At 34.8% G+C, this 15,397-nt stretch overlaps 1 protein-coding gene across 2 annotated transcripts in view; it reads right to left on the bottom strand.

Moving 5' to 3' along the window:
* The window catches only part of LOC123686338 (receptor-type tyrosine-protein phosphatase kappa), a 50,605-nt gene that overhangs the window by 12,963 nt on the left and 22,245 nt on the right, over nucleotides 1-15,397 (bottom strand). For both annotated transcript variants that reach the window (XM_045626393.1, XM_045626403.1), the window contains 4 exons: nucleotides 9,547-9,820; nucleotides 2,699-2,817; nucleotides 516-603; nucleotides 382-458 (listed from right to left, as the gene is read on the bottom strand). In XM_045626393.1, coding sequence (XP_045482349.1) covers nucleotides 382-458; nucleotides 516-603; nucleotides 2,699-2,817; nucleotides 9,547-9,751 — 489 coding nt within the window. In that variant the 5' untranslated portion in view covers nucleotides 9,752-9,820. The remainder of the gene's footprint in view (nucleotides 1-381; nucleotides 459-515; nucleotides 604-2,698; nucleotides 2,818-9,546; nucleotides 9,821-15,397) is intronic.

The raw sequence follows: 15,397 nt of genomic DNA on the forward strand, positions 1-15,397 counted from the left end.
AGTGCTTGTAGATTTCTCAATATTAAGACACTGTATTTTTTAATTTGTGTTCCAATCTTAAAATAGTAGATATTTTTGGTTCTTTTATACAATATATGTGGTTCAATAAATAAAAGTGCTTTTTGCAGGGTTCCTTATCATTTCGTCATTTTTTTATTGATGTGACACAATAAAACTACTTAAAATCAAGTAGCTTGACTTGACTTGACATTGAAAAACTCTTGAATATCAAGTCAAACCGTGAATCTCTGAATAAGCAACCAAATAATCTCAATGAAGAACCAGTTTCTGCTGCATAATAAAAGTTACATTATTTCTAGAAAAAATCAAATAAATCTGCCGCAGCTTTGAGAACAAAATTCTATACGGAAGAATACTTACATCTACGTATGAGGCATTAATATAATCCGTATCACGAGTTCCCTCTAATGGCTCTAAAACTACCCTATTATAATCATCTGTAAAATTAAATATCACCAATTATTAGTAATTCTGGAAATTGAAATTTTACTTACAAGGAATGCATTTTTGGTTTTGGTTTTTCTCTAAATTTGCCTTTTTGGTTCCATGTCTACATGAATGAGATTCCACTTTAGTAGCAAACTGAAATTTCAAATGTCAATGAGATGAATATCGGCATTCGGATACATTAGTAAATCTGTTAGGTAGTGGCCAATATTTGCTCTAACAGGAATTAGAATAACAAATTTATGTGGCGTAAGAAAATATTGAAGAAAATACCAATAATTGTTCAATGACTAAATAATATCGAGATTCTATTTATTGTCAAATTTTGAATGTCTTAAAAGATTGGCTACTCTCATCGAGAATTTATTGAATATGTGAATATTATGTTTCATGTTATGAAAGGGAAAATATATTTTGCTGAATTGCTTTTTGAAATAATACATAGGCTCAAAACTTTGCTTCCGCCGTTTTTTTTACCGGTATTCTAGGCTTTATTGTAAAGAACTGGTTATACATTTATGATTCAAATACATTTAAACTTTAAATAATTCGAAATTTCATGGTTCTGTTGCTCGCATGGCTGCAAACGGATGTAAACAGCTTACATATCAATTGAATACTCGATGAGCTTACTGAAGATGCAGACGGATTATGAACTATCATCTTTCGAGTAGTCTATTCAAATCTGCCAGTTTTTTCATTTTGAATTTTAAAAATCAAAACAATTCCGAATAGAGGAAAAATCTATCTCAAATTTTGCATTAAAAATCGAAGTTCGTTTGATGAAGCGTAAAACTAAGGCTATAATTCGTCACAATGAATACTCATGGATTTTGTTATTGTAATAATTGATTTTGTTGATTTTTGTTTAAATGAGCAAATGATAGAATTTTTCCTTTACCATCGTTTTATCCCTTCAGAACGTTTCATTCTGATAGTACCTATTTGACTCGAATATTCTCGTCCATGGAACTGAATTGTGTAAGATGCATGAAAGCAAATGAAACATTCAATATTAGAATCAACAGGTAATTTTAGTGTATTGATTTATCCCGAAATTTGAATCTAAATAGATTCATTGTTGATTAATTTAATAATTAATTTTAATTATATGCAATGTAGTGTTATCATATTCATTTGAATAGGAACTGATTGATATTTCAGTGATTTGGTGAAGTATGTGAGTGACAATAATTAATTTTTTAATTGGATTCAATTGAGTTCGTATCGTTTTTGACATTGCTAACGCTCAGAAATGCATTTTTATCGTTAATCCATCTATACTCACAGTTTCTCATGAATATCGAATTCAGCTTATCAACAATTAAGAAATTACCTATATATATATATATTTTGATCATATATTATATATTTATATATTATATATTTTTGATCATATATGATCATATATATGAAATAAACAAGTTCATTAAAAACCTGACACTTCCAAATAAAGGAAATACTATTGACTATATATATATATATATATATAAGTATGATAAGGGGTGTGGGAAAATTGATAAGTGTTATAATTTCACTCTTCTTTATTTCATTTAGTCGACGTTTCGATCCCGATGGGGACCTTCTTCAGGACTCTACAATAGCAATAGAAAACAGTCAAAAACATGGCAATCACAAAACATGTAAAAATAGTACATACCGAAATACAGAGTTGTAAAGATCTTATTTGAACACAAATCAATAGCTCTCAAGAAAGCAATGAACAAGAACATCAACAAATTTAGCGAAAAAAGATCTGATATTGTTGATGTTCTTGTTCATTGCTTTCTTGAGAGCTATTGATTTGTGTTCAAATAAGATCTTTACAACTCTGTATTTCGGTATGTACTATTTTTACATGTTTTGTGATTGCCATGTCTTTGACTGTTTTCTATTGCTATTGTAGAGTCCTGAAGAAGGTCCCCATCGGGATCGAAACGTCGACTAAATGAAATAAAGAAGAGTGAAATTATAACACTTATCAATTTTCCCACACCCCTTATCATACTTATAACTATTGTTGTATATTGGGAATTAAAATTGTTGATATATATATATATATATATATATATATATATAACCAATAACTCAAAAAACTAATTATATTTAAACTTGATTATGATATTTCAATAGTAAAATAATGAAAATCACAACAACACGGGAATTAAATAAAACATGAATAATTTCACATAAAAATTATATCTCCATTTAGACACACATACGCACTCACTTGAAATTCTAATTTATAAAGAACTGGCCATTTTCTTCGCTGTTCACAGTATTTAACAAAATCTGATACTTCCACTGGTGGAGTGTTATTCACAGTAGGTGCCACGAATCCATTATCATCTGAAAACAATTAAAACATTTTTAATCTAGTATCCAATTACATTCGTCTTCTCATAATAATCACCAAAAAAAAAATTAAGTTGGGGATGAAAAACGGAACTTCGAACTATGACAAAAAAATTTCGGATAAAATTTACTACAGATTCCACAAAACTTTCATTTCGTTTTTTTTTTCTTTGCTGCAGTTTCAGGTTCCTAGCTCAGTTTTGATTTTAGAAAAAGCTTGAAAATTTGTTTTTTTTTTTGTTTAAGAACCATTATTTAATTCGAATGCGCTCACATCCAACACTAGATAATTTGATATAAAATAGATATTATAAAAGAACAGAATGTGGTATGAAATAATAAAGCTTCTTATAGGTATTTCTTAAGAAGGATCAGTTGGAAGTGATGAAATGGAACTGTTTTCTTATATTTTGCATTCCATTCTGACGAATCAACATTCTGATTAGAGAATTGAAAAGAAAATAATCCAGAACCCCAAGTGGCAATAATATTCGGCAACGTAAAGCGAACGCCGTCGGTATTTCTTCCTGTTGTTGCTCACTGAATTAAATCTCATTTGGTGCTTTGAATTTCTACACATGTAATTTTTGATCAAGCTTGAAATGCCGCCCTAGGCGATCGCCTACCCTGCCTACCCGCCAGCGACGGCCCTGAACCCCCGCGTTACTGTTACAGTTCTTTTTTTTTTCCAAACGTGAAATATTTGAATTTTATGCTTCGGGTTGTTAGGAATGAGTTTCGATGTATAAGACGGTATTGATAACAACACTTTTTTTTTGTCATATTCAAAGAAGAACATTTATCAATTTGAAAATATTGAAAAAATATAACGGTGGCTACCAAAATTTGAATTATCTGAAGTTTATCAGATTAGATGGGTACTTGTTTGATTTGCCGTGTGAAACTGAAATTTTTGAAAATTTTTATAGTATTATAAGAAATTTATATATCATATTATAAAGTTTGGGCCACGGTGATGTTACCTCGGTACGGTGAACGGAAGGTACGATTTTTTTGAAAATTAGGTTTCTTGGATGTTAACCATTGTTTTATTCATCTAAAATATTTTCAACGCTGCATTGTTGTCGCTTGTATAAAAAACTACCAACAAGTTAGATGTTTCGAATAACCCCGCATATTATTACTTTTTTTAGTTTGTCGTAGCCTCTTGATTATTTATTTATTAATTTTCTTGTTCCTATCTCTAGCTATTCTTGGGTAATGATTGATTTATTTCATTATTTGAAACACAACCTTAAACATTTTTCACTACTGCGTTTTTTCAAATGGAATGACCTGCATATCATAATATGTATAAAATGAAATTGATTTTTATACGATATATGTTTCTTTACCTAAATTATAATATTTGATGAATTTATAATATTGTTGAATTTATCAACAAATATGTAGGGGCGTAGACATCGCATTGTGTCGTCCGCAAATATCGTCAAAATTTTTAAACTTGCTTGCGCTCATCAAGAGACCCATAGATATAGGCCCATATACTTAGACAACACACTCAGCATAGAGACAGGTCTGTAGTTGGCTATATCATTATGGTGATATTGGCCAATTTGAGAGCAGAAGGAAATTTGCAAGTGGTAATGGACATATTGATTAAATGCACTATGTGCTCCAAAATAATATCACTAAGAACTCTCGTGGTAATGCCATCTATGCCTTTACTCCTCATGTCAACCAATTTTCGAACGTTATCTTGGACATCCTGCATAGTCACCGGTGTGAAAAAGAATTTTTTTCTGAATTTATTGATAGGGTACAATATTTGGAGAGAGATGGACCGAAGTAGTACAACAACTTCTGCTTGTTAATGTTAGCAAAATAATGACCAAAGTCATCAATCAACTCTACCGAATTAGAGTGAGTGGTTCCATTCATATTCAGAGTGATATACTTGATAGACCTTTCACGCCTTGTTTCATCATTTACCATCCTCCAGATATCTCTCGGCCGGTTTTCCGATGGATCAAATTTTTATAATAATTTGCTTTTTCATTGGAAGCATTCTCCTGTATTCAATTTAAGCTTCCTTATATCCCATCGCCTCACCTGTGCTCTAGTTCTTACATAACCAGTATACATTTTTCAGTTGCTGGCTGGCTTCCCTTACCTCAAGGCTCATCCACTTACTCTTGTTTGAACAACGATTCCGGGATAACTGAATGGGGCAGCATTTATGAACTCATCCAATATTATTCAGAGAAAAGAATCAAAACAGTAATCAACATCAGTGCTGTAACTTATTTTCCCAAAATCAACCTGAGAAAGATTGGCAGAAAGTTGTTTGAGATTGTTATCAGAACTATTTCTGAATCGCCTTGGTACATGATTGATGTTATTTACAGAATCAATTTTAAAATTATAAATAAGAGACATTACTCTATGGTCACTTAAATTAGCCTCGAATATACAACATCTGCACGGTTCAAGGGCAACATTCGCCAACATATAATCAAACTTAGTGGATGATGTGTGACCTGACCTATTTGTGAAAACTCTGGTCTCATTTGGAGAAGTCACGGATAGGTTGAAAGTATCAACCAAATCAATGAACAAACATTTTTTGAAGCATTTTTCGTCCAGATAATTAACATTGAAATCTCCACAAACAAATATTTCCATTCAAAACTTGACAATACACTCAAAACTTCCAAGAAATGTTTCAAAGTCTCCATCAGTTGGATGGTACACACTCAAAATACACACTCGCTCACCCAGTATTTTCACACCACAACACTCTAAATGCATCTCCTCCCAGAATCCAGGTAAGTCCAACACTTTCAAATCTTCAAAGTCCCTAGCATAGATGGCAGTTCCTAGATGCAGACGATCTCATCGACAAAACGATGAAATGAGTTGAAATCCAAGCAAGAACACCGTTTCCAGCTGATCCCTCCCACCAGTGCTCCGCCATACTGACGATATCAGGATTCTCCTCGAATATAATTACGTCCAAATCATTCAACTTATTGGACAGACATTCAACATTTAGTTTCAAAGGTTCTTGTTTCATGTTTTTCTCCATATCCTGACAAGCAGACACAAATAATGTATCCGCTGTCATATCTCTCCTGTTGGTAATTTCCTTTGATGAAAATATTTTCTGATGCAAGTTTCATTAGGCCTTGCTATAATTGCTTTCGTAAATTTCTACCTTAAATGACAATTATTTATTCGGAAATCTAGACTATAGAAGTTCACATTCAATCTCCGGAAAATTACGGACCAAGAAAACAGAGAAATCGTTAGCTGTAGTATTATTGGCTTCAGATTGGAAACGTGAAATGAAATTCTTCTATCGATCTCCATTACAGTCGATTCTGTTGTGAATATGTACACTAAATGGTTATAATATTATTCTATGGTTACCCTCAAGTTGACAACTGTCACGTGCTCTCCTATTTCAGTGAATATGACATAAGCTTAAGACAATGGCGATGTAACAAGTTGAGTTGTCTCTGTTGAGTTATTAAGAAATAAAAGGATTCAAGAAGTTATTTGTATTATTCCAAAGTATAAAAACATCAGATTCAACAGGATATTTACCTATGACTAGTGTCTTGCATTTTTACCTTTTGATCTTTTTGAATATTGTGTATTCCATTCACGAATGTTTGTAATCTCGATCTCATCCTGTAATGTGTTTGTCATCGGGTCTTCCGAGAAATCCATATCCTTGACTGACTCACGGGAGCATATTGTGTTCTTAGGTATAGTTTTAAATCTTTTATCGTACATACTTTCTTCTGATGTCTAGTTTTATTGATATTGATGTTTTTTTACTGTACGATCTTCTTGTTGAGGGCAAGCAAATTTGATCTTTGAAAATTTGAGCTGCGACTTCAGCTCTGAGATGAGGGCATATGTTGTTTTATTATATTATTGAAAACTATCAATTCAATTTTCAAAACTGGTAGTTTCATAGCGCTTTATTAATATTTCATCGATAAATTCGCATTTGAGGTTCTTCGCACAACTCACAATTTACACACTTAACGAAAGAAACTACCTTAGTTTTACATATTTCACACTGCTTTTTACGCTTCGCGTCGTTCGTCAACCACAGTTTCGTGCGGGAAAGTACCACATGTAATGAAGAAATTATTCAAACTTTTCATTTCGCGCTATTTTCCTATTTTCTCTTGAAGCTTGAAAACATTTGAATTCATGAGTTTGCGGTTTCCACCAAATTAATTCTGTTAAAAATCGAGTCCTTAAACGTGCCATTCATTTTTTTCTACCTCAAGAGGAGATCCACTCAGTAGACAACGTATTTGGGACATCCGATACACATTATATACTAACTGACAAAGAAACTGCAACACCCAGAAGGAGCTGTTTAACTTTTAATTTTTTTCTGGTGAAACATAGATAGTATAGCAACGAGTAAATGATTGAAATTTGAAGAAAACACGAAGGGTTTACAATTTTTTTCTATTTGTTAATAGCCTCGGTTATCTATACAATCTCCAACACGTCTCGGCATTGATGCAATAAGATGGTCTATTTCTTCTTGATGGATACTAACTCAAGCTACTTGTACTTCATGTCTCAGAGCCGCCAAAGTCCGTAGAGGCTGGGTTAATTTTTAACCATTCTACCCATGATGTCCCAAACATGCTCTATGGGTGAAAGATCGGGGGATCTGGGCGGCCATGGCAAAAGATCCACATGGGTCGCTTCGAAAAAGTTTAAACTTTCAAACTAACTCTGACAACATGAGATCGGGCATTATCTTGCTGAAAAATTGGATTCTGAGCCGGTTAAGGTAAGGGAGAGTATATGGCTCCACTATTTCTTGAAGGTAACGCAGCGCTGTCATGTTACCATGAATAAAGACTAAAGCTGACCTACTTGCATGTGCAATAGCACCCCATAGCATAAGCCTACTGTCCGGCGTACATGACGCTCAACATCAAACTCGTCACGCCTTTCTCCCCGACGTCGTTTAACCCTTCTTCGGCCATCATCTGCACCCAATTCATCAGAAATTACGACTTGATGTCATTCCAATGCTGACGTTCTTTGCACCACTGTAATCGTTGCCGGCGATGCTCAATAGTCAGAGGTAACACAAGATGGGGTCGATAATACTGCAGTCCAAAAGATTTTTACAGGTGGCCTTTTTCTCCTAACCACTTCGACGTCCGGTGCCTACTCTTTTTTGATTTTGGGCATTATCAAACCACGCTTAACAACATCTCATACAAGTAGTTCGATTTCTGTTCGTACGGTTAGCGATTTTCTCTAAATAACAACCCCGCCTCCCGTAGACTAATTATTCGACCTCTTTCAAATTCACTTAGCTGGCGATAAATTCCGCGTCACGTGCTCTAGGCTTTTTAACCTCAACTAAACATCGACTTTAGATCTTCTAGAACAGCTGGTTTGTTATAAAATTTAAAAAACTTGCAAAAGACGACTACAGGAAGTAACAAAAATTGTTTAAATGAAAAAACCTTCACGATTTTTTCTTCAAATTCAATCATTTTCTCCTTGCTGTCCTAGGTATCTATGTTTCACCAAAAAAAAATTACATTTGAACGGCTCCTTCTGGGTGTTGCAGTTTTCTTGTCAGTCAGTATATGTCACTCGTGAACGAATTTTGGTTATACATTAGACTCTAGTAAAGTCGAAACACCACAGGGCCAATATTTCTCTTCGAGTTACGTAAAGTTCGACTCAGGCGTATATTGACCTTCTTGATTTAATTCAACTTACAGAGGTAATGAGATATTGTAGAGGTGAACCAGATGATATGTATTTATTTCTTATTGTTGGAGTAGATTTTCATTATTTGGTTGAATTGACTGAAAAATGAATTGACATTAAAAAAATTTCAACGTCGTCTCTACGTGTTGACAGATGTCAATTGACAAATTCGGAATATTTTATGAGTTTTTCTTATGAAAGAATCTGATTCATAGGTACTCCAAAAGTCCAAGAAGTCAAAAGAGTGAATTGAGAATAATTCAAAGTGTTACGGTCCGTTTATAATTAGGCACCATTTTTTTCAACTGATTTACTCCGACAAAATAGTGCAAGAATGTCCGGAGGAGCATTTGATTCAAAGGACTCTGCAGGAGACTCGGTGAAGAAAATATTAAACAAAATATGTATATATTTCCTACAGCATTTACCAAACTAAATGATGCAGTTATTGTACCATTAAAGTATATGATCGATTCACCGACACTTTGCAGCTTGACAGGCGGGATTTCGCATTAACTATACTCACTTATTATAGTTATAGAGGTATTTTTTGTGGGTCTTCAACTTATAGAGGTAAAAGTGGTAAAATGCAACCGTAAAATAATTTTGAGTTATGAGTTTGAGCATGGGTATTTTTTCGACTTAACTAGGGGTTGATAATAATTGGTGTTATCGAGGATTTCGAGTTTACAAGAGTCGACTGTATATTTTTGCACCAAATAAAATATAATGTGGTAACTCCTCGAAGGCTATAGATCTTAGAATCGCGCCGCACCCAACCTTTCTCAATAGAGATGTGTGGGGATGTATAACGCAGGGACCACGGAATATCCATACTTGTGATGTTCCCGAGATGAAACACCCCAATCTCCCGAGAGAGTATGCGCCATTAAAATCATTTGAGGACGTCTCACCCAAATAAGGAAAAAACCTCCAGTGCAGTTAAACGCACCTTAAGGATATTAATAAATTTGTTTTGCCACTCACAGCTATTTGTTGGTATTAATCCACTGTTCAGCATGGACAACTTGATCGTATTAGGAATAGACCCTAAGGAGTTAGAGGAGGTACTTTTATTCCTCTTCTTTTTCGGTTTCTTTTCTTCATTCCGTCGGGGAGCTGATCTTGACCTGTGTTTAGTTCTCGATGTTTCTGATGAGGATTTCGACCTTGATTCGGTGCTTGTAGACATCCTCACTGTACTTGCGTTGGAACCATCTTGAATGACGACATTTTGATGTGGAGCTGCCTAATTATACCTCTGAAATGAAATTAAAAATCAGATTACCTAAAATTTTTGAGAAGATAAAAGAAAATTCTCTTTAGTTTTGACAGTTAAAGGTTTAAGGAATGATTTCCTACTCTTGATTTTAGTTAATGATTTCAAAAATTAATCAATTTTTGACAATTCACTTTTTGCAATGTATAGAATCCGAAAATCAAATTAAAAATCCATCTATCCACCGTAAGCTATCCAGAGCTTTTTTTGGATACTATGTTATCAGCATGAAATTTGGTGCAGAAATGATTAGCCGCACCCTATTGGTCTCCCTAACTACGATTTATGAATTTTCAAGGCAAAATAACAAAGGATCAATTTTCAGAATTCATATTTAGAAAAATTGACTACATAGAATCATCAAATTTCATTTGTACATTCACTTTTTTCTTTTTTCGAAGAACATAAGTAGGGGACAGCACTGTACGACGACTTTCACGAAATTATAGTTTTACCTCTTTTTTATGATTTTTGGTAGGTTTTTTCACCAAATTTTGAAGAATAGTAATCAGAGCTGTGTACCAAGCAAATAGCATCCATTTTTTTTGCGAAAAACGAAAATGCCTCACGAGGCATTCTCTCGAGCAACTGGTAGTCAGCATAGTCTTGTAAGTCGACTTGGGTATCGACTTTGGCATCAATTTCGGTATTTGGGATTCGCAGATGGTCACAGGCAGATGGCAATTTAGCAGGTACCGCCTCGGCTAAATTACCAGCTGCCTGTGACCATCTGTTGAGTCCCGGACACTGAAGTCGATGCCGATGCCAAAATCGATGCCCAAGTCTACGCACAAGTATATGCTGACTACCAGATGCTCGAGAGAATGCCTCATGAGTGGCGGGCATTAGGCCCTCGATTCTACAGACCGAGATACTGGCTGTTTATGTATGCGCTCAGGAGTGTCTCAAAATTAACCTCAAGGGAGCGCATATCTACATCACCACGGACAGCCAAACCACGCTGAGATCCCTGGAATTGTACTACCAGAGCAACTGGCCAGAGGCAATAAAGTGACTCTACTATGGGTACCAGGGCACTGTGGGGTTGAAGGAAATGAAAAAGCTGATGAGCTTGCAAAAAGTGCATCAAGGTTAACACCTGCTGGACCTGAGCCTTTCTGTGGGCTAGAAAAAAAACAATATGAAGCTGCGGTCCACCTATGGGAGTTGAACAACAGGATAATCCACTGGACTGACACTCCTAGACTTGCTCCGGCAAAGAAATTCGTGACGATTTCACCTTCAGACGCCAAAAAGCTCTTGAAGCTGTCACGAGCCGAGCTTCGGGTGATCGTGGGACTGCTGACGGGGCACTGTCGGTACAAACATAATTTGTACCGTATGGGAAAGTCAGCAGAAGAGATTTGCAGGCTCTGTGGATCAGAAGCGGAAACAGCCGAACACATGGTATGCAAGTATCTGGAGCTGGCTGGCTTCAGAACCATTCATATGAGTAAGCCGGTTCTGGATACCAGAGAGGTAACGGCCAAGGCCCCTAAGGAGGTTGTCAGTTTTATTAACGTCATTGACAACCTCTTCGGGTTGAATGAGTAGGGTAGAGAACGAAAGATTTGCATGGTCACAGTTCCCGGAAGGCTTACCTAACCAAAACGACCCCAGTTCAAATAATGATAATAATTATACCCATGCGGTACAAAAGGTACCTGTACCGACAGTGTCCTGTCAGCAGCCTCCCCATTACGTGGTATCTTCAAGAGCTTCCTGATATAAGTCAGTGAAAGCACCACAAATTTCTTTACCCGAGCAGGACCAGGAGTGCTCCTCTAGGGGGTTATTTTATTGTCCTACTTCCAACTGCCATTGTTGGACCATTGCCTTATATTGGTCTTTTCCAAGACCAAAAAAGGCTCAGGATCAACAGGTATTAACCTTGATGCTCTTTTCTCAAGTTCATCGGCTTTTTCGTTTCGGTACTCTTCTGAATTACATATTACATTATCTGAAATTGAATTGATAACTTCTGAAATACAATTTTTCTTTTCTGAAATATAATTTGCTGCTTCTGAAATTAAATTCACTATTCTGAATTACAACTTTGTTTTTCTGAATTCCAATTTCCTTATCTGAATTTCAATTTCGTTTTTCTGAAATTGAATTAACTTCTCTGAAATCCAATTTGTCTTTTATGAATTATACTTTCCTATTCTGAAATACATGTTCTCTTTTCTCAAATTTTGATTGTCTGACCTACAATTGAAAATGTGTATTATTAGCTCGAAGGAAGCTTTATATGCTGGTATGACTAGGCCGTGATATTTTCCTTCTTCTTCTCTTGCCTATAATGTGGGTGAAATTTCATCATTTCTAAAATTAATCATAACGATATGTAGAATGAACTATCCTTCTGAGAACTCAGGAACAGTCAACATATTTTCGATGGAGATGAAGAAGGATAGACATAACTCAATGGCTATCATAATAAGCAATAAAAATAGATGCATGGATGGAGCAACAAGACTGCACTTGACCACATGATCTTGGTCTAAATTTCAGAAATTCTGTGTCGCAGGAAATATGAATCGGGAAATGTCAACGATGTGTACAACTGCACATCCTGAATAGATTACTTATGCATTTTAATTAGATTTTCAAGAGATGCTACGAGATCAAAGGAATTGAGGTCAAGAGAACACCGAAAAATTAAAATCCCACTCTGATGAGTCAATCTGAAGTAACTGCGGCTGTTTATTATTCAATAGTTATTTATGTACCAAAAGCTTCAAGTTGATGTTTAAGCCCCGAGGACGACGACATGTTAACCCAATCACCAAATGGCTTTAACGTTTCATTACCCATGGTGCATATAAAATTTTTGAGTTTTCAACAAATATCTCTAATTTCATTTTGAACTGAACGGCCAAGTGGTTGTGCTGCTTTCATTAAGTCAACAAAGCTTTCTAAGTTACTTTGCAAGAGTATCTAAATACAAGATAAAATACTTTTTTGCATCAGAAGATACTCCAAAAAAACAGGACTCAGATAATTATCTGAAGATACATTTCAAAATACTTTTTCTAATTCTTGATAATATACTTTGTCAGGTGTAAAAATCCTAGGTACCATTCTGAAATTCAGAAAATCTTTGTTTTCGGTAGTAGGAATGAGAGCAATAATAACAGAGGTAAAAGAGATATATTTCGAACATTTGCAATAGATCAGATTTCATTTCCACATTTTAACATTTTGAAAACATTACGGACCGGGACGTGCCTTTATAAGGAATCCTCTTTGCTTGTTTTCATAACTAGCAATTAGTTTTTATTCCAATACCAGCTAGTGAAATCAAGGGTAGATTTTTGTGACTTTATACGAGCTTACGAATGATTCATGGAAAAACCAAATACATTAAAGAAATGGAATTTTAATATTTTTTGTCCAGAAATTTGCATTCATTTCTTCAGTCGTTTATCAATTAATAATCTATTCAAATAAAATTTGAATCCATTAAAAATAATTACACTCAATACATTTTCCTTTCCTGAAAATTTTCTATAAAAAATCTCTGAATACATATTCATCCTCACCCCGAACCTGCAAGGACACTCTATTAGTGTGACGTCACACAAGGCCATTTTTAGTTCTCCTGTCAGTGTTCGGAATCCAAACAAATAAATTTTCATTCAAATTAGTACGATGTCGTTGAAGGAATTGGCTTATTCTCATAAATAAGAGTATTTGAGGAACGATTTCAGTATTAATTGATAGACAGAAGGAACGAGGTTAATACCAGTAAGTTTGAATTCTTTGAATTGTAATGCCGGAGCAGCAGAAACGCTAGAGCTGGCCCGGACTCGAAGAACTGGAAGTAACCATCTATGGGACAAATAAAAGGCACGAAATACACTATATTATAGACCATTCGTTCCCCTATGTACAACAAGATTATATAAAATACTATATTTCACCTTAGATCGAATTCGGTACAAAAAAAACGCTTTCTCCACAATGTGAATTCCACAATATTCACGGAAAAACTGATTCGGAAAGTATTTAATTGTACCTATGGCATGAAAGAAGAAGTAAAAAATTTAACATTTACATAAAACATCGAATATCACGAAAACTGTGAGATGATAACTTTAAACGTGATCTTTTTGGGACATCCTGTATATACAAAAATGCAAAAGGCAACAAGGTCCAAAAAGCAAATATGTACATCATACAGCGTGTCAAAAAAGTAACGTAACTCGTCAATAATTCTGGTACGAAGAATTATTGAGGAAACTTTCACTTCATCATGTCTCTCGTTGTATTGCGGCCGTTTGTCTTTCAATGCTCGGCTCAAACGCATTAATTGCGTTCGATAACGATTGTACGGGACTCAATTTCCTTGTTTCTGAATCATTTCCATAACTTTCAGCTGTTTTGAAATGGCTTGTTGCGTCACTCCCAATGATCCTGCCAATTCTTGTTGCATTTGATACGAGTCTTGATCCAGTAATGCCTCCAATTCTGCATCTTTGAAAACCTTCTTTCTTCCACCGCCATGATGGTCTTCGACGTCAAAAGAACCGTTCTTGGAGCGTTGAAATCACTCTCGGCACGTTCTTTCACTAATAGCGGCATCATCATGGGTATTCGAGAGCATTCGATGATCCTCAGCCGCAGATTTCTTTATATTGAAGCAGAAAATTAAAATCTCCCGCAAATGACGAGAATTTGGATAGTAAGCTGACATGTTTCATCGAGAACAGCTTTATGATGCAGACACAAATCGACTAATATTTCGATGGCGTTATGTTTATAAAATATCTGAGCTTATTGTATCACATTTGCGATCTATTTATTTCCACATTGAAAAAATAATTTGTTTAGCTATTAATTTATTACAAAATCAACAATTTGTGATTGGTGCCAGGTTCAATTCTTGAAATAATAAATATTGAGAAATATCTCCTACTACCCGTCGATTTCTATTTAAAAACAGCTGCGAATTGATGTATATTAGATCGCAAATAAAACAAAATGGGGTGATTAAGAAAAACTTCAGTTTTTGTTGAAGAAATATTCTTTCGCCAATCTAGCAGATCATCTAAAGATGACAAAATGTATGGTATCCTTTTAGTTGCTAACTGATATCTCTAAGGCAAATAATTTCATATTTTCCGAAAATTTTTCATTCGATATGAATCAAGTGGAAAGTGAAAAGCAGCGAATAGAAATCTTGATATTTCTGGGACATGGTGATCTCAAGGGGACCTATGAAGAAGTGTGCAAAATTTTTAATTAACGTTATCAAGACAGAAATCCTTAAAGTATGAAAGAATGAAAGTAAGTCCTTTCATTTGATATATCCCAATCCATATCTATATTCCCATTTGAAAAAACAGTAGAGAGATGTGGAGAGTTAATTCGAAAAAGCATAGGGAGACCTGTTTTTGAGATTAAAAATCCATGAATTCGTGGATTTCCCTTAATAATAATTAGAAAAATAATAATGGTCTGATTGGAGTTACTCTCTGATCACAAATTGTAAATTATTTCCAAATTTTTTTAATAAAAAACGGCACAACCAATTCTACTTTCAGCCACATCGCT

This window comes from Harmonia axyridis, chromosome 1 (assembly GCF_914767665.1).
Source record: "Harmonia axyridis chromosome 1, icHarAxyr1.1, whole genome shotgun sequence".
Classification (NCBI taxonomy): domain Eukaryota; kingdom Metazoa; phylum Arthropoda; class Insecta; order Coleoptera; family Coccinellidae; genus Harmonia; species Harmonia axyridis.